The 20,105-nt window shown below is 46.4% G+C and overlaps 1 protein-coding gene across 1 annotated transcript in view; it reads right to left on the minus strand.

Annotated features, from left to right (window-relative positions):
- Window positions 1–18,831, minus strand: part of EXT1 (exostosin glycosyltransferase 1) — a 279,964-nt gene extending 261,133 nt beyond the window's left edge. The window contains exon 1 of the mRNA XM_025871029.2: window positions 17,231–18,831. Within this exon, the coding sequence (XP_025726814.1) occupies window positions 17,231–18,192 (962 nt within the window). The 5' untranslated portion in view covers window positions 18,193–18,831. The remainder of the gene's footprint in view (window positions 1–17,230) is intronic.
- Window positions 18,832–20,105: the final 1,274 nt, after the last annotated feature.

A 20,105-nucleotide genomic window follows, 5' to 3' on the forward strand; every position in this document is an offset into this window, starting at 1 on the left:
AAAAAAAAAAAGGTAACAAAACGGAAGAAGCACAATGTAGGTGGTGTGACTCTGGCTGGGGGGAGGGCTTTCAGAACAGCCACAAAGTGCGTCTGATGGTTCCCTGATAAGAGCCAGAGAGCACCTCAGGGAAAAGAGGAGTGGTAAAAAAAAAATCCATCCCTGTGAGTGGTAGTGGGAGATGGCAGGTGCTGCCTCGCCCAGAGGCGTCATCTGAAGGCCTGTAAAGAAGAATGAAGTGCCTAGGGATGAACCAGGAAGCTCAAGCCAACTTGTAGGAAGCCATGATGGATGGCTGTGGATGGTGGGTAAGGCCACAGAACTGTATCCCTGGGCTTCCTCGGTAAGGTTTATGCCATGGGATTAGAGTCCAGGAAAGATGACTGCAGCACACGTGGTTGGCTGAGCGTGGCAGGCTGGTGTGCCATACATCAGCAGACAGGAGGACGAGGCTCTGTTCCCGACAACGCTGTCAGTCCCTTCCTTGGAGGGGGCACTCAAAGCACCAGGGACTGAACGGCCAGTCCTTTCATGGTGGAGTTGCCCGGATCTACCACAATTCTCTGCAATGACTTCACTCTCTCAGCCTGCTCCCCAAAAGGAGGCAAGCTTTGAACAACAGAAACGATACCTGGCCAAGAACTGAGGCCCATCCTAGATAATACGGTGCACTTCAAGCTCCATAAAGCAGGCTGTTAGGGATATTACAGAATTATGATCAGGAACCTACTCACAGCTAAAATGACAGTCAAAGATACGGGTTATTGCAAAGCTGCAAATCATCATCCGAAGTTGGTGATTCTCTAATTTCACTCCTAGGTTGAACCTCAAGGTGGGGGGGAGGGCGGCTGTGGAAAGGACAAATTCTTCTAAACGTATTTTCCTATTCGACATCCCCTTTGGGTCGTTGATTCCAAACAAAATTAAAGAATTCTAATAATTCAGTTCCACAAGTCTTTTATTCGGCACTAACAGGCCACCATGACCAAAAGACACTCAATCGACAAGTATTTCTTGAGGATCTACTAGCCACACAGCACTGTGCTGATGCCAGGGAAACCGATTAAAAAGATATACACACCATCTCTGTTCTCCTGGAGCTGACTGACATTCAGGATGATGACCTGATTTAGATCTGACTACTACCAACTTTTAACTTACAGTAGACTTACCTACCTTATTTGAAGTAGAACATAAAGTGTGAAACATCCCAAAATCTTTGTGAATGAAAACTGTTTAGAGGCAAATGGTAGAGAGAAAGAGCCTATCGGCTGCATTTTTCCACCATGAAAGGAGGTGCTGTATACTTTGATCCCATTTTTTTTTTGTGGGGGGTGGGGGGCTGGCCCTCTTGATCTGTGTTTGAAAAAGACATATGCTAAAGAAAACTTTAAATGAAGATGAAGGATTCCAAAATATACTATAGTCTCTCCTCCATCTGTTTTGGTTCAGTAGTTTCTAGACTTAAAGAAAGGAAGATGACAAGCTGATCAAACACAGTGACATTTACTAGACAATGTCAAGCAAATGGCTGCCACCGGGGGTGGGGGTGAACTCTAGGGTACAGAGGAGAAGGAGCCGGCTTTACCCTGTAAGGTATATAAAACCAGAGAGATAAAAACTAAGTAATTATAATGCAAGGGAGAATGACCTAAGGTTTAAAACTGCCCCGGTCTAAATTCTAGAATTTCTCCAGGCCCTGTCATGACAGGATAGAAGAAGGACCCTCAAAGCCTGCATGCCCAGACCCCTAAAATTATATAAGGTGAGAGAATGGGAATGGAGGGAGAAAAACTTCAGAGAGTCCCTTAGATGATCATCTCACCTGCCCCGTGTGGACAGAGAAATGCTGAAGCGAACCTTCTGTTGATGAGGTTGGTGATAACCAGAGAAAGCCCTGGACGGCAGGGCAGGCCAAACAGCCTGCTGATTTATGCTCTGCTATCTGAAAAATCACTAGTCCATTTTTATACCCCCAAGGGGAACTCAAATGACAGCCTTCAAATGATAGGTCTTACACCAGGTCCTCCATAGGAGCCAAGTGACAAAGCACCCAAGCCACCCTACCTGGGAAATCCCAAAAGCGAGTATTCTAGATTTTCAGAGACATGTCAAAAAAATCCAATTAATTCACCTCATCTAATTAAATGAGTTAATTGGAAATACAATATGCTATTGTTTATCTCTCTGCTACCTGAACCGACAAGTCAGCTTACTGGGAGAAAGAAAAGCAGTCCGTGTTTTGTGGAGAAGGGAGAAGACACTGGGACAAGGAAAGGGGGTACGAAAAAAGTAGTATTTTTAAAAATAGTACCGTGATTCTTGGCAGAAAATAACATCCAACACCTGACTCAGGAATGTTTCCAGGAAAAAACAATTTGGATTTTGAATATTCATTCCATATACAAATACAGGCCAACGGTCACCGCTGTGCATAAAATATACGCCTGCTGTTTGTCTGGGACTAAGCAATATCAAATCTGGGATGAGGGCAGGAAGGTCTTGCCTTTACTCCTACTTAGTGAACCATTCGCCAGAGCCGCTCTTTCAAAAGCTGTTGTTAGAGAACTCTCTATGTGATTCTGTGATTTTCAACTAGAATATAATACCATTCTAACACGTTCGTTTGTTTGTTTGTTTTGATATGATGAAGTTCTGAGGGAAAGGATGTCCCCCGTGGTCTATCCCAATCACAGCAAGGGCCGCTACCATGTAGAATCCAGTAGGAATCAGATCACATCTGGATCTGGTGGCAAAAATGGTATTATGGAAAAGCTTATTAGGATGTGTCTGTGCATCAACTGCAGCTGTGTCCCCTGGGAGAAAGGATGAAAATGTAAGTTACACTGTGTCTGAACCCTCCCTACGGTTTCCTCCCTAATGTTCACCGGGACCGCCATTAGAAGTTTACCATCAAGGATAGGCATCGCTGCTGCTGGTAATTCTATCCTAAAGGAAAAGTCATCAATTGTTAATAGCCATGCAAATTGTGGGAAGTAGAAAGTTATTCATTGCTATTGCTTCCTGACTTGCTAAGTGCCCCATCAGGATGGGATCACTCTCTTGCCTACTCGAATTGCTGGAGAAAAAAACAAAACAAAACAAAACAAAACAAAAAACTAGTTTTATCTTCCCTATCTCACACAGGTTTATCTCAGAAAGCCATTTCAGGTGATCCCAGTGGCACATCTGCCACTGTTTTAATGCATTTTCAAGAGGCAGGGACAAGAAGACCCATGTGACTGCTCTGCTTCACATAACAAGTAAGTGGGAAACAGAATACTTCTGTAAAAGGAGAAAGAATTTTTTTAAAGACACAAAGTCATACTAATGACTTGGACTCTTGGTTGAACACCCTCCCAGAAATGAAAATCTACTGTATGTTGGCAATAGTTACAACAGGTGGCTGGAATTCTGGGCACTTGCCAAACCACCTTGAGCGTCTATATGACTGGCAAGCTACTGCATCATACGGCACATTACCATTATAATGAGCTGTAAACAGGTCAAATAAAAGAAATAAAACAATGACAAACACACACAAATGCTAAGTCTGAAATGATACAAGTTGAAGGTTTTTAATGGCTCAGATTAATGACAATGGTTAACGGTGGTTATTGATGGAGCAATTACTGTGTACCCAGCACCACTCTGAGCATATTACGTATAATGTGACTCATGTACTCCTCATAGGAACAACACCATGAGGTGGAAATTATCACCATTCCCATTTTACCAGTGCAAAAACTGAAGCAGAGAAGAAAGTCACCCAAGGTTTCATAGTGGCACAGCCAACCACTGGAAATCAAGCCACTACTCTCCAGAGCCCACATGTATAATCTCCATGTGATACTTGGCTGGAAGTCAAGAGATGTATGTTCCATTCCTGATTCTGTCACAACTGGCTACATGACCTTGGGCAAATTGCCCAACATCCCTGGGTCTCTGTTTCCTTATCTATATAATGCAAGAGTTACACTGAATCTTTAAGGTCATTTCCATGATCTTGTTGCTCTGCCCTCCAGACAAAACCATCTGATACCATGACTGACACCAAGCTTGTCTCCTCAGACAAACATATGACAAACATACAGACATAAATGGACGTGGACAGCAGTCGCAATCAGCAACGAGCTCCTACGTCTCTGTGCAGGAAAACCAAATGAGGGAAACTGAGGACCAAGGAGGCTGAAGCAGTCACCAATTCTCCCACAGAATATCTACTTTGTACTTTGGATTTAAGGATGCTCATTTCTTAGCTTATTTTTATAGAAACTTAAGATTTATTCTGATAGCCTTATTTACAATAGTCAAGACATGGAAACAACGTAAGTGTCCACTGACACATGAACGGATAAAGAAAATGTGGTAGCGATATACAATGGAATATTATTCAGCCTTAAAAAAGAAAAAAAAATCTTGCCATTTGCAACAACATAGAAGGACCCTGACAGCATTATGCTAAGTGAAAGAAGTGAGACAGAAAGACAAATACTGCATTATCTCACTTACACGTGGAATCTAAAAGAAAAGACAGAGATACAGAGAACGGATTGGTGGTCCCCACAGATGGGGTAGGGGACAGGCAAAATGGGTGAAGGGGGTCTAAGGTAAAAGCTTCCAGTTACAAGACAAGTAAGTCCCGAGGATGCAATATACAGCATGTTGACTATTGTTAACGATACTGTATTGTATCCTGGAAAGCTGCTGAGAAAGATCTTAAAAATTCTTGTCACAAGAAAAAAAACTGCTATACATCAAATCATTATGGTGTACACCTAAAACTAACTAATACCGTGTTAAATGTCAATTATATCTCAATTTAAAAAAAAAAGGATTTCTTCTGATATTTAATCCTTTTATCCCAGTTGAGTTACTTCTTATACATGGCTAAATCAAAAGTAAGTATAGGAAAATACTACTGTCTTTTAACTACACTATGAGGTACCTAAGTTTTATCTTAACATAAAATACCGTTCTTTAAAAAAAAAAAAAGTAATATAACTCACCTAAATACAGAAAGTATTAAGCATTTCCACTCTCTGAATCAATAAAAGACTGCCCTACATTTACCTGTTGGCAACATTACATTTGCATACTTAAAAATGCAGTTATCATGAAAGGTGTTGCTTAAAGGTAGCTTTTTTAACACAGTGTGAATTTTAAAGGAGCATGTAGCATATAAGATATGGTGTTCTCAAGAAAAATGTATTCTCTGCCTCTCAGTAAAGCCAAAGCATTTCAGTTAGCAGATTCCCTGTGATTAGATTTTCAGATTGGCTTACATATACAGACCTAGAAATAATTTTGGAGAATGACCTCACCGAGCTTTGTAAAAAACATAAAACATAATTCATATTTAATCAAGTGCCATACGATTGCCACCAAATCTGAATCAATTTTTAAGATCTATTAGAAGTAATTGTGATACAGTGCATCCTCCATTTTATCCACACACCTTGAGCACTTGTATGCCATCTCCCGTAGACAAGCGAACACAAACAAGCTAGGAGATTTTAAACACAGGAAATGGAGGCCAGTGGGAGAAACAATGGTATACCTTCCCTTTGCTTTTTTTCCCCTTTGCTCTTTAATTAAATGATAAATCTCGGTATGAATTCATTAGGAGCCTGATAGCTCAATTAAGCACTATGTTATTGTATACTCTGGGGCAATGCTTCAGTAGCAGTTAACAGAATTTCGATGTAACCCGAGCAAAAAAACACAAGCCAAAAGTTGTATTTGATCAACTATTAGGAAGAAAAATTGCAATGAAGGAGGGACAGAAAGTCCCAATACCTACAGACTGTTAAAATTAAATAATAAAAAGGCCATAATGGTTTCTCCTACAGCAATAAATTCTTTGGGTTCGTATTATGCAGCAAACCCCCTCAGTTCATTTTAATTTGGTTTCACTGATGCTCTTATCCAACAGAACAGTAAAAAGAAAGAAAGAAAGGAAAGGGAAGGGAAGGAAAAGGGAAAAGAAAAAAAAACTACCTCAGGGGTTAAAAAGTTTAACTGGAAGAAAAAGGAAATGAAAGGGGCACCTGGCTGGCTCCTTTGGCCAAGCATGTGACTCTTGATCTCTGGGTCATGAGTTCGAGCCCCACGTGGGGCGTAGAGATGACTTAAAAGTAAATATTTTTTTTCTAAAAATTAAAAGAAAATGAAAATGAAAAGAAACTCTGGGTGAATCAGCAAATGATCCAATGAAGTAGGAGGGCGCGTGGGGAGGCCTGTGCTGTATACCAGAGCGTTTCAGCTAGAGAATCTGTACTTTGAATACACAGCCAGCTATGGTAATATTTCCATCGTTAAATAAGCAGACGTTGTTTTCATGTACCCAACAGAATCTGAGTGCCTGGTATGGGTGGGTCAGACATGACGCTCGGCTGTGAAGGCACAAGGACCACTGAGCTCAACGTCACTTCCCCAGCGAGGCTTTCCTTCCCCCCTTATTTGACACTCAAAACCCCCCTCACCCCCACTCTCACGGTGCCCCCAAATCACCTGGTGAGCTTTTTAAAAACCTGGAACTTCAACCCTAGAGGGTGGGCCTGGCTCCAAGTAGGGCCCAGGCCCCATTTCCAGAAACTCCCCACATTGAGATCCACTGCCTTACCCCTTTCCATGCCCTGCTTTTCTCCACAGCATCTAGCACCTTCTAACCCATGCCACTGCTGGTGGCACAAGACAGTGTGCACCTAGAGGGCAGGGATGTTTTGTTTACAGTGCCTGCACGCAGTAGGTGCTCAGTACGTATTTGTTGAGGAAAGTAATGAAAAACCAACATGAATCCTCCCCTCAGGGCCTATACAATCTACTTAGGAAAGAGAAAAATAAATAGTTAAATGAATATAAAACCACAGCTGCAACCAAGTATCACATGTTCTATTAGAACACATTACTCTGGCCCAGACTTTGGAAGAAGAAAAATGGAGCAAGGGAGCGGCTTTTCCAGAAAGGCAGAAGAGGGCATGTGGGGCAAGGAAGGAGGAATGAGGCTCTGCCATGGGGCTGGGCACAGACAGGCACATAGAACTGGACCAATCCCACCTTGATTATCATGTGAATGAACTATGGGAAGCCTCCAAGGCAAGTTGAGCTAGGGTGGTGGCATGGTCTTATTGTTTTGTCGGTGGTGCTGTGGATGATTTCCACCCATCTGTCAGGGTGCTAGATGTATGTAGCAAGTGTGAAATCCATTTTATACCTCCACCCATCAGTTCCCATTCTGGGCACCCCCAGCATTGTGGGAAAAAAGCAAAGCAAGCTAAGGTTATATGCTCCAACACGCCTGCCAGGACGACCCCTAAGCAACAATCTTGATGCCCCCTCCCCTCTCCTGGGCACCTCCCTTCTGCAATCCCCAACCTCCATGTGCCATGCCCGGGGCAAGCTGGCCAGCCCTGGCCCAGGGCCACTCTCTCTCCTGAGCCCACCGCCCAAGTCATTCTGGGTCTTAGTCAATCAGGAGTAGCTCATGTCACAGGCCCACACCGCAATTACCAGGAAACTTTTCATTTCTTGTAACTTTAAAGTCCTGATATGTGTCATGAAACCCAAGAAATCTGAGTTAGCAACAAACACCAGAAATCCAGTGCTAGCTCAGAGAGCACCCCAGGTGTCTAGAGCCCTTGCGGAACTTGCTGAGCTCAGCAGACAAGTTTTCAAATGGAGACCTTATGCTTAGGAGCAGGGAACTATTTTTATTCAAACCAACGGGATTAAAAAAGTTACAAAATGCATTCCTTGTTCCTCTACTTTCTTGAACAAAGGGCAGGGTCCACAAACGATGGCTCACGGTCAGCCCTGCACTGTGGCGCAGTTCAGATATTTATGGAAGCTCTGAGCCGTGACAGGCACGGCACTCGGCGGTGGGGCGCCAGGCACACCCCCCAAGGTGCCATAGGACACACTCCCGGGCACTGGGCCGGCTGCTCGCAGACTGCAGTGCTTCTTTACCTCTTCTGGGCATGACATGACATCATTTCCTGGCCTACTTCCTCCCATCCAGGTAGCCAGGGATCCCTTCTTCCTAGATGTCTGCAGGAGTCCCCACCTTTCAGATTTACTGCTGCTCATCTACTGTGGGCTGAGAAACCAGATCACCAAACGGGTGAGAACTGTCCCTCTACAGCACGGGACACGATGAGCACTAGGTGTTCTGAGAGACTGAGACATCATGGAACGCGACATCTGAAACGAAGGGTGTACTTACGTTGGCTAATTGAATTGAAATTAAACAAAAAAAAAGTCCCTCTACTGTAAGATTAAATAAATACTAGGGGAGAAGTCCAAGTGCTCCTCAGTCCATGACACTATTGCTGGTGAGTGTGGGGTCTTTGGGACATCCAGTCCGGCTGTGCAGAGACTTTAGGGGCCTGCCGTGGGGAAGAGTGCAGGTCCAGCAGCCAGGCCAGGCCTGGCTCATATCCCAGCCGTGTGCTCTTACGTAAGTCACCTGTAAAGATCCTCTGTCTCAGTTATGCACCTAAAATGCAGCTCTTCCTGCTAGGGTGGACAGAAAGATTGAAGAAGATACTGCCCAAGACCAGGCACACAGAATGCTCTTAAGAAATATTAGTTGCTATTACTATTATCGTCACCATCAACCGGGCTCTAATATGTCATGCCAACAGGATATGGCTTCATCAGCGCCTGCCACAGCCAACTTCCCCTAACCACAGTCCCCTGTTCCAGGAAGCAACTTCAGGCTGTTCTTCGCAAAAGGATGGCCAACTAAATATCAAGAGTGGCAGACTGGCGGGGTAACCTCTTAACTGATGAGATCACCACCATCCCCAAGATGTGGTCTCCTGTGAATGGCTCTCCCCCAGAAGGAGTAACGTTGGCCAGTTACCAGGCTGGGCGCCTCCAGGGCCCCGACAGGAGTTTTCAGAAAAGACTGGGCAGTAGCTGGTAGACACACACAGGAACAGTGGTGCCAGTCAAGGGAGATATGAAGGCCCAGAGTGGGTAGAAAGGTATTATGCTGAGTTCTGAGAACCTGCTGGGGCACTTCCAGATCAGTGTTCTGTTCCACGTCTCCTCAAATAAATCCTGTGACTTAAAGTGGCCTGAGTAATTTTCTGCTTTTTGTCACCTGAGGGCCTGCCGAGAAACAGCCCAGGGAGGCTACCGATGAGCTGAGCTCCATTCATACGACGAGTCCCTCCCGATGTCACCCTCCACTGGTGAGGGTGCACAAGTCCACTGCAAAAATGGGAAGCTGCATTCTTAGAGCAGCCAACGAGGAATCATGAAGGATACAGAGTCAGGGAAGTGCTGACTGCCCCAGAGGCCACCCTCTCCCTGCCCCAGGCCACCTGCAAGCTCCAACTTGAAGGCCCCTTGTAGGTCTTTCCACAGCCCATAGACACAAGAGCCCTGCTTCCCCGGCCCCGACCACAATTTTCCAAGGATTAGACACCAAGGAAGAGAGGAAGAGTTATTTCTGTGGCTTCTTTAAGAAGAGCCAAGTTGTGAAACTAAGCAAACCACTGTGGTTAATTAGAAGAAAGCAGGAAGACAGTTTTTAATAATAACACCACCCTGTAGAGCACATTGGCATTTATAAGGAATGTTCATACGCGCCACCTCATCGCAACCCCTTCACGACCCTGTGAGGTGAGTGTCAGGATCTCCACTTGCGGATGTGGAAACTGAGGCAGAGGCTAAGCACCTCGTCCAGGAATCTGTGGGGGTCACTTCCTTACTCGGCCCGGAGTCACAGGCTGTCTTCTAAAGGTTTTCCAAGAAGATCAGAGGGTACACAAAGCGAGGACGTGTATCCTGACACATGGCCCTACTGCTCAGAGCAATGAGATGCGAAGCAAGCCCTGAACATAACGAAGCATAAACTGTCTGCTTGCTGTGTTTTTGGTCTCAGTTTGTCAATCACTTAGACGAGAGGACGAGGGCCTCCTTCGTGCCTAAGAGCCCAGACCTTAACTGGATGTCCAGAGCTCAAGCGACCTGCCCCAACTCACCTCCCCTGTGCCATGGTGTCAGCAACCACTGGGAAAACAGAACCGGAGCTTTGATGAACAGTTGGCTGAGAGAATGACATCTCCCAGGGGTAGGCCTGCAGATTCCAAGGTCTGGGGAAGGCCACACCGTGTGAGGAGAAAGAAGGCTGAGGGGGCCTGCTCAAGAAGAGACTCCTGGAGGTTTTTGGCTCAGGCAAAAACAAAACTTCAAAGGGAACAGAAGCTGTGGGAGCTTCAAAGACCCCCTGCAGGACCAATTAACACCTACAAATGTTTATCTAAGCAGTCATTTAATGACGGCGACTTCACTAAATGGGTGCTCAGGCTCACCTCAAAAATAGCTGTTCCTCTCAGAAAGGCTGGGCTGGGGAAGGGAGGCGAGAAGGGAACAGGGGAAGTTCCGCGCTGTTCTCTGAGACCTAACTCAGGGCAAAGACAAACACCCAATACGCAAGTGAGAGTCATCACAGACTGACTTATAATAATAAAAAAGCAATAGAGAATTATAATAAGAACACTAAAAAAATCTTATTTATATAATAACAAAAATGAAAAATAAGAAACAACAAATTTCTTAAGAAAACGTAAATGGTTAAACAAACTATGGTACAAGCTATGGGTTCATAAAAAAGAAAACATGCAGCCATTAAAATCCCATTTTAATATTTTATTTTTTTAAAATCCTGTTTTAATATTTTAATGGGATTTCCCTATTTAGTAGAAGTGGAAAATGTTCTTGGATAATGTTAAGAAAAAAGCAACATGCAAAAATACATTCGAGTCTGACTTCAAACCCGACAGACTAGAATGGGAAGAAAGGTCAAGGGTGTGTGGTTCACTGCTACAGCCCCAGGTCCAATGCCTGTGTGTCTGACACAAACAAGGCACTTAAGGAAAATGTGTTGAATTCATTATTTACTTACTATTAATTAAGTGATAATTACCATATCTATACAAGACACTTGGGTATGCAGAGATGGAATGATATAATCATAAAGGCATAGATGTATGGCTGTAACAGGCCAGCGACACTGAAGCTTAATCACAGTGGTTAGTTCTTACAATAGGGAGTTCTTATCAAGGGGATTAGAGAAAAAATTTATTTTCACATTTGTACCTTATCTCTTTTCCCAATTTTTCACAAAGGCACTGTCTAACTTTTATAATTTTCTAATCACTATTTTGCCTTAGGGAGCTGGAAGATCTGGGAGCAGTGGGGTGAGGTGCGTTCCAGAAACCTGGCCCATTCTGTCAGAAATGGGATCTTCCACTGGGCTTCCCATTTCTACCGGAACATGCTGTTTACCTGTTTACCTAGGGCAACCTTCACTCCTGTCCTGTCTCACAGTTCACTTGCAACCAGAGGGGGGGAAACCCTGCTCACGATCACATGATCAGTGAGGGCAAAGTTCACACACACTCCTTTTCCTTGCTTTGCTTAAAAGAGCTCTAGGAGAGAATTAAAAGCAGAATTTGCACAAAGTTATAATGGGAAGAATTTAAGGAGTTCAATACTTAAATGTCAAAATTAGGGGCCACTGTGATCACATCTCTGAGTCAGATTTTTTTCTTGGGAAACATGTTATTTAAAAAGCAGTGGAAAAAAAGAGATGATATACAAACACCTGAAACACACTAAACTCACTAATAACGTAAGAAGGGGTGGAAAGAACAGGCGGAAATTTCATTCAATTCTTTAAGGCAGTAACATTTCGTAGAGGGAGAAAGAACGGACTCGGGAATCCAAGCGCCCCCCCTTAGAACGCCACCATTTATTCACCAGCCATGTGACTCTGGGCTCCTTCCTTTACCCTCTCCAGGCCTGCACTCTAATCTGTAAAATGGGGATTTAACCCACCTCGGGCTGTTGTTGAAAGGCTGAGATGAGCTAATAAAGGTAAATGCAAATTGCAGGCTCTCAACAGATCTTCCACTTTTGAGGAAGTCCCTGTTCAGTCGACGAACTTGGTCACAAGTGGAAGAGTTTCTTAGTAAAAGCCATCAGTCATTGAGCTCAGGGCAACACGAGCCCACTGTCCGCGTTTGAACACAGAACGTGCTCAGGAGACTGCCAAAGCCAGTGACCACTTAGCCTGACCTAGTTCACTCTCGGGGCGGCGGCAGGCCTCAGTGAGAACGAGAGAACTGGAATGAAAAAGCTTGGCTTGTGGCCTCAGTTCAGCCACTTCCAAAGCTGTGCAACCTTAGACACACCACCTCACCAGAGCTGGTCTCAGTCTACACACCTGTAAAATGGCCTCGCGAGACACCCTGCAGCCAGGACGGATCAAGTGCAGCCTTTGGTGTGACATTAGTACACTCAAGGTCATTTTCTAGCAGGGTTCTGGGAGGCAGAGCTAAAGGCCTTCGGACAAAGACAACAATCACCACCTGAGGGTGTGTGACAACTCCCCTTCTGCCAAGTGTGTGTCACCTAGAGCTGCTGGTACAGTCAGGGGGACCAATGGTGGCCTCCCCTTGCAAGGCCTGTCCAAGCCTTATTAGCAAGCCATTCGCTGTATGATGAAATCCTAGCTTAGGTCAGATTCTACTCTAAAACCAAGTCATTTGTTGATCTGGACTCAACCAATTCGTAAATGTCCCCAGAGGTGGAGCCCCCAGCACCCCTACCTTTATTTGGGGTATTCCTTGGAAATGAGGCTCCCAGGTCCTCTCCAGAAAGCAAGTTCAGATGGAGGTTAAGAAAGGGGTAGCAGAGAGAACTAGAACCTGGGCGCAAGAAGACACACTTGCCAATTTCATTAATTCTGCATAATGTTCCCTTTCTTTTTAAACTGTGCTTGTACGGTTTATTTTAGAAATGCCTTTGTGCTATCATACAACTGTAGGGGGAAAGGCACTCACATTTTACATTTAAAAGCTAAGAAGCACAATTTCCACCTTTCATTTTAGAGGAGGAAAACATTCAACTTAAGGTTCACTGCTGGATCATGAACTTGCTCAAGGAGTCTGTTAATATAGTTTGGGATGGTGGGAAATAAACAAATAATCATTTACAATTACTACTTGGGCACATTTTCTTTTTCTATGAACATATCTGTATTCAACTTATCATTCGGTTAATTCATAGTCTATCCCTAAATCCCTTAGGGCCAAATTGAAAGGTCCAAAAACCTCCTACTTTGACTAAACAGCTCCAGGGACCAACACCTTAGTTAGCAATGAAAAGCAGAAGGTAGGCCCTAGAGCAAGAATTTGGAAAGTCTGAGGAGGTGGCTGTGTATCAGCCCCTTAAATTCTATGACAAATGGTGCACATATGTCGTTTCGGTTTTTTTTTTTTTCTTTCCAAGTTTGTCCAAGGTCTTCCTCAGCTCCCCAAAGGATTCCAAGAGAAATCCCCCAAGAAACCACATCAGTAAGGATCTCCTAGCCACTGGAGAGCTTTCAAGTGTATCTGCAATTGAATATGGAACACTGTATGTCAAGAGGGAAAATTCAGAAGGCCTGCATCCTAGGGCTACCCACCTCTGCAACTAACCAGTTTTTTAACCTTAAGCAAGTCCCTCAAACATTCTATCCCTCCGTTTCCACATCTGTAAAATGAAGATCCTGGAAGCTGGATGATCACTTAGCTTCAGGACCCTTAAAAATACCAAGATTGTGAGGCAGAGCTTCAGCAAACACAGGAAAAGACATTAAAAAGGCCTGCACAAAATCCTGCCTGTTCCCAAAAGAACTGCTTAAAATACTCACCACTGCCTTCCTTGGAGGGGTCAAAGATAGAAGCCACCTCTCATTTCCTTCTCTTTCTTCTATTTCAGAAAGCCAAATTTGAAGCTTCGCAATAATGCCCCTTGAAGGGATTTGAACTATGAAGTTCATGCAAAAAAAAATATAGTAGTTCTGTAAGGATGCATAAGAAGCTCAAAGGAGTCAAACAGAATTTCTCTAAAGCCTCATTCCAAATCATGTAATCACTGCAGCAACTTATTTTAGCCAGTCTCACCTACATCTGTTAATATGTGCAACTGATGAAAATTAATTATGGGTGTCATGAAAATGGATGTTTTAATATAATCCTGGAAGTCTGGCTCAAAACTATTGCTGTTACAAGAGAAAAGTATTTCCCCTCATACCGCGCAGCTCTTTTATACTTTCAGTAATGTCTGATTTTCACAAAAGTACAGGTGAGATGGAAGTCCTCAACCACTTAGCACGACTTCCTCATCATCACACAAGGCTAAATTTCACTAAGGGCAACTGTTGTTGTGTTTTGTTTTTTTTTTTTTTTCTGTTGGGTCACCTGTGTATATTCTGTAGGACCCTAACTAGGCTGTGGTACCATAAATTGTCAACCTAATTATCAGACCTCGTAAGTCCAAAGCAAACTTACATTGTGGGCTGCTGGTGGCAGCAAATTAAACTGAAGGCTTTTCATAGGCACCTGCTAATGAAGAGAAGTGGACAAAAACTGACCATGTTTTTACAAGCCATTACCAAATAGATGCGTACAGCGCCCCTAAAGGACTCGAAAACCCATTCCACAAAAGGATAAACTAACGTCCGAGGTAACAAATCAAAAGTCACACGATGAGTCAAGTATGACAAATCAGACTTACATGACTTGTACAGACCTAACTTCAATAGTACTTCCTTCTCTAAGACCCTGAAGAGAGAGATTAGTGCCAGACTGGAGTTCTGCATCTCACATACTCGAGACTCACTTCCAGAACACAGCAAACAGGGTGGAAAGGAGTTGTTGGTTCTGAGCAGAGCATGCAGTTGCTCGCTACACATGAGCATTGTCACTGTGTTTCCAGGCTCAGTCTTCATCTTCATGTGCTTCAAAGTCAACAGTAAAAGGCAATCATGTTTGCAAGTACCGTTTCTCAATGATCACAGGTTCTGATAACTCAAGGAGAGGAATGAGTTAAAACTCCAGGTAGACCAGGCTAATGAACGTGAATGTTCTACAGCACCATCCCATCCCACTGAACAAGGTTAGAGCTGGAAAGTGTGCAAAAGGGGAACATGAAAAACATCCAGAAGTGACTCTGTTGGAGAAATCCCTCCTCGGGAGAAAGCGCACACTTGCTTTCCTAACTAAATGCCACTTTTCAGATGAGACCCAATCCGGAGGGCCGGACCCCTTGTGGTCTTTAAACCCAAAACAAGAGCGTGGGTGTCAGATTTCCTGGCCCAATCCCAAAGAGGTCAAAAATTAGTTAGATTTAATTGGCAAAAATTAGAGGTTCTACGAAACCAGCCCCTCCTTCCTTCACTGCCAAGCTCTAGAAAAAGCTTCAGCAGGGAATATAGAGATTAAATATTTATTTGGGGAATAAGAGGGTAAAAAAAGATGATTGTCTTATGGGATCGAGGGTGTTTTCCGAATAAATGTTATCATTCAGATTTCCTAAGCTGAGAACTCAGCTCCAGCTCCTTTAGAAGAATGAGGACCACCGCGATCCTTCCACAAAATTCAGTGAGACTGCTTTAGAAGACACCAAAAGGTTAGACTTCATCTAGAGTTACTCCAGCATAAGCCAGACAAAGGAATTCCTGAAAGGCTATAAGCATTTTTTTCTTACAAGCACCCCCAGGAATAGGTCAATGTAAATGTCGTGTAAACAAAGCAGTTTATTACTAACCATAGTTTGTTTCTCTCGTGAGAAAATTTTAATCCATCGCAGCTGCACCCAACATTCACACATAACTGTCCCTGAAGAAGAGTAAAATATGGATTCATAATTGACCCTAGCCTCTGGTTTTCTTATGCTTGGAAGGCAAGGATTGTTGGGGGTTGGGGAATCCGAGGGTTTGATACTTTCTCCTTCGGTGTCTGTGATCCAGTACAGGAGGACTTTAATTTCCCTTCCAATCACTCCTACAGAAGCCCGAGTGTCTGAGGAAATCCACAGACTACAATCAAACCTTTCATTTTCAGGGTTGCCTTCCCACTATAGCCCTTCCTGTGCCAATCAGGTTTGCGAAGCGTTTCCCCTATTCTGCATTTCATGAATCAATTGCAAAATCTGCCAACCTCTGCCAGTTCCTCTTGTACTCAGCTGAGAGGTTCCCCCTTCCCTCCCTGGGTAGCACAAGGCTGCTCCGGTTTTTAACTGGCGTAACGTGGAAATGCACTGTAGGAGCTCACTAACTCTTTCACAGCCAGCTATAAGTGAGAGTCTGGGGCTCCGACCCCATCTACTTGGAAACTGACCCGCCAAGCTCAGGTTAAAGCAGATTTGTAGAAACTAGCTTTGACCCCAAATCCTGTGTGTCAGTGACTGTCACTGGAGGAAAAAGGAAGAGAAAGAAAGGCTACAAAGCATCCAACTCAGTTACTTAGCAACTGGACAAAACTAGCCTCACTACAGAGGGTTAGGAGGCATCTCATGCCCATTCAAAGAGTAACAGTCTCCGATTGACATGCAAATAATAAAGACAAAAGGGAAAGGAAAATCTAAATTAGCAACTGGAGTTTACAGCAAGTGGGGCAGAGGCCCAGATTTTAAAAACAGCTTCTCCCTAGGAAGGAGATAGGATACAAATATACAAACACATATACATGAATGAATGAATGGGCGAATGAATGAATGAGTGAATGAATGAATGAATGAAAGAAAGATCACAGGCCCGGATCAGCTTAGGGTCTCCCTTAGCAAAAGTCAACGCCACGGAAGGTAGGGAGAAGCCAGGCACGGAAAGTTTAGTAGCTTAAATTAAAACACTTCCACCACTAACGTAAATTTAAGGTGTACAGAAATCTGACAACTGGAGGCTGGAAAATTCCCGGGAAAGCAGTACCCCTGCTCCTGAGAAAAGCAAATAAAGCATCAATCTTGGGGCGGGGGGGGAGGTCTCCAGACTGTGGGTGGATTCAGAGCCTCTTCGGGGTCCCTAGACCTCCTCACGGGCACCCTCCCTCACCCAATGGTGAAGCACGGTTTCCAAACTTGGCTCAAACCCACGCCTTTCACAGAAGACACATGGCCCTGAAGGATTTCCAAGCCAGAGGGAGACACGGTCGCCTACTTGGCCCAGGAAAAGTGCTCTGGGCTTCTCCGCTTGCCCAAGGAGCTCAAGCTCTCGGTCCCCAGCTCCTAGCCACGCGCCCGAACCAGGCTGCTCAGTCCCAGGCTCCCTCCAAGCCGGAGGGGAAGAGGCCGGAGGGCCCCTCTGCCCTACCCCATCCCCCAACCTCACACCTGGCTGAGGTGGGCAGGGCCCCTGGCAGGCCGGCAGAGGCCTGACAGCCGAGCCACTTACTTCTCATACTCGGTGTTGTCTCTGTCACAGCGAGAATCCTTGTGCTTTTGCCAGTCTTTGCCGTGCTTGCAGGTGGTGAGGAGCACCACGTCCTCTCCGTTATGGACGTGATATAAGGCATTCCTGGTGTCCGACCCTATCCCTGTCAGGTACCTCTTCCCCTTGAATACCAGCATATACTTCCTGAGAGGAGGGATGGTGTTAAACTTCAAAAACCCCCTCTCCCCTCCTGTCCTTGGATGATCCTTAGAAAAGAGGGGAATGGAAACATCAAAGTTGGGTCGGAAGTTTTCAGTACTGATGCTGGCTTTGGCCAGCATCGCCTGGCCGATGTCAAACCCCACGTCCTCGGTGTAGTCAGGCCAAGTGCCGGAATATAAATTAAAAATTAAATGGTTCCTACCATTGTTCCACAAGTGGAGACTCTGCACTTTGGATCTCAAATTGTGCACATACTGAGGTGACAACTGGTCTCTGTCTAAAGTATCCAGACTCAGGACAAAGAGGCACGCCTGGCTGGGGTCCGAGGTGTAGAACCTGGAGCCCTCGATGGCCGCTAGAATGTTTTGGTAACTTTCGGCGATTTTCTCCCCTTTTTGCTGCGGGTAGACGTAGACTTTGAAGCCGTTTTTCTTGCAAAGGGTGAAATCGAAGCAGGACTCCATGCGGCACTTCTTGCCTTTGTAGATGCTCGAGTTGGCGTCTCGCTTCTGCCGGGGGGATATGTGCACGCTGGAATCTTCGTTCTCCAATTGATCCCAAGGAACGAAGGGGCGCAGAGCGTCCGGGAAGCGGGGCCAGAAATGATCCGGACTCGGGTGGTGCAAGCCATTCCGACCGCTGTGCTCTTCTCTCCGGCTGTGGCTCCTTGATGCCCTAAACTGCAAGCCTCCGAAATAAAACAAAAGGGCGAGACAAGAGCCAGCTGAGAGCAGGATGAAATAGCGTTTTTTGGCCTGCATGTGTCCTGCCTGGGTCAAGAGGGTTGTAAATAAACACGAGGATCACCCAAGTTTCCCAATCAACACTTTCAGCTCCAGTCCGCCATCTTCCCGCCTGTAAAGACTTCAAACTCTCCGCTCCCACCTTCTCTGGATGCCTTTCCCCAAGCCGTGGACTGATCCAGCGCATGTGGGCGATTTCTTTAACTTTCTCCCCTTCGGTCTTTCATCTTTGGCTTGCACAATGGACGGGAGAAAGCGGGGCTGAATATTTCTCACCCAGGGCGGGCGAGCAGCGGACTGTAATTTTCTTGCATGCAACAAGACGGAGGAAAAGAAAGAGAGAGGGGAAAAAAAGCTCCCGATGCCCAATCAATGGCAAGGCGAAGTGATTTCCTTGCCTCTCGGATTCCTCTCGGCAGCGTGGAAAACGAGCCCCGGGAAAGCAACTTCAACTCATCCACACTCCCGTGCAGAGCACTCCGGTTCCAACAAGTCAGCCGATCCCCGGGTTCAGCCGGCTAGTGCATCCTGCAGCTGGGGCGCCGTAACCTCACAAATCCCTGCATCTCTCTTTATTCCCTTCTGCAGCGGCTCCAAGACTCCGGCGGTGTTTACTCCTGCGCTCGCGGGGCCGGCCCCCGGGACGCGCGGCGGCCCGGCTGGAGGCGGCGGCGGCGGCGCTGGGTGACGGCGGCGGCGCGTCCTCCCCGCGGGCAGTGCCGGCCCCGAGCGGCGCTTCGCAGGCCCCCGCGCGATCGCCGCCGACCGCCGCGTTCGGTCGCCGAATGTTACCCGGTTCTGAATGTTACACTTACACATTCCATTCCCGACACGACAGCGCTGACCTCATCCATCCACGCAGCCCGCGCTGCCATTGGCCGAGCGTCACGTCCGGGGGGGGCGGTGCTTCCGCTGCGCCCATTCATAACCCCCCGGCCGCCGGCCGAGGCGCCGGCGCGGCGCGGGGGCGCGGGGGGCGCGGGGACCCCGGGGTACCTCGGCCGCGGTCGGCGGGCGGAGCGCGGGGCGGCCCGGTGCGAGCCCCGCGGCCCAGAGGCTCGGCCGGACCGGGACCCGGGCCTGGGCCGCACCGCCTGCCGTCGCTGCGCCGGGAGCCAGCGCCGCCCAGAGGCGCCCGCGGGCACGGGGCGGCCGGGGAAGCAGGGACCGGCCGGCGCTCCCAGGGCGCCCCTGAGAATCCGGTCTCCTCGGCTGCCTGCCGGGAACGCCTCCCCGAGCAGGCGGCAGGGAGTGTGCGGGTTCCTGGGGAAAGATGCTCGAAAATGGAGCGGTGTGGCGAGCCCAAGGGGTGGGGGAGGAAAGACTTCGCAGAATACGACCGCCGACCAGAAGGAAGCCTCTCCCCGCCCACCTTGGACCCTCTGAGGACCAGTATTTAAATTTCCTCCCAAGCGTTTAAATAGGTCCTTTATTCCCTACAAAGCCCAGCTTTGCTTTTTCTGTCCTCAAGGACACGCCCCAATCCCCCCCAATAAAGAGGAAATATTACAATCAAGAGGAATCTGTGCAATTCTTCGTGTCTGTGCTGACAGAAGCCATCTATTCTAAATCCTCATTATCTACGTGCACATCCTTTCCTCGCTTCCTGAAGCCCCTTCGTCTATTCTGTAGAAAGCTTCCAAGAGATCCAATCACAGCGGCGGGGGGGAGGTTTTCTAATGACTGGAGAGAAACAGGTTAATTTAAGCTGGTTCCAGTCCCTAAAGTGATGTTCTTCTCTTTTTGTAGTGGTGGGGTGGTGGTTTCTAAGGAGATATCTCTTAGGAATGGATGACTGGTAGAACTGCCAACTGTCCCAGCTGTAGAAGGGAAACTTGAGGCAGGAAATGACCTTATTTCCAGTTAGTGCTAGATGGTTGGTCCTTCTGGCAACTGCCCTCCCACACTGCAGCCCCAAGCGCCAGCTACCC

The sequence above is a fragment of the Callorhinus ursinus genome, unplaced genomic scaffold (assembly GCF_003265705.2).
Source record: "Callorhinus ursinus isolate GAN/ISIS: 27379988/994484 unplaced genomic scaffold, GSC_fseal_2.0 scaffold5, whole genome shotgun sequence".
In the NCBI taxonomy this organism is placed as follows: domain Eukaryota; kingdom Metazoa; phylum Chordata; class Mammalia; order Carnivora; family Otariidae; genus Callorhinus; species Callorhinus ursinus.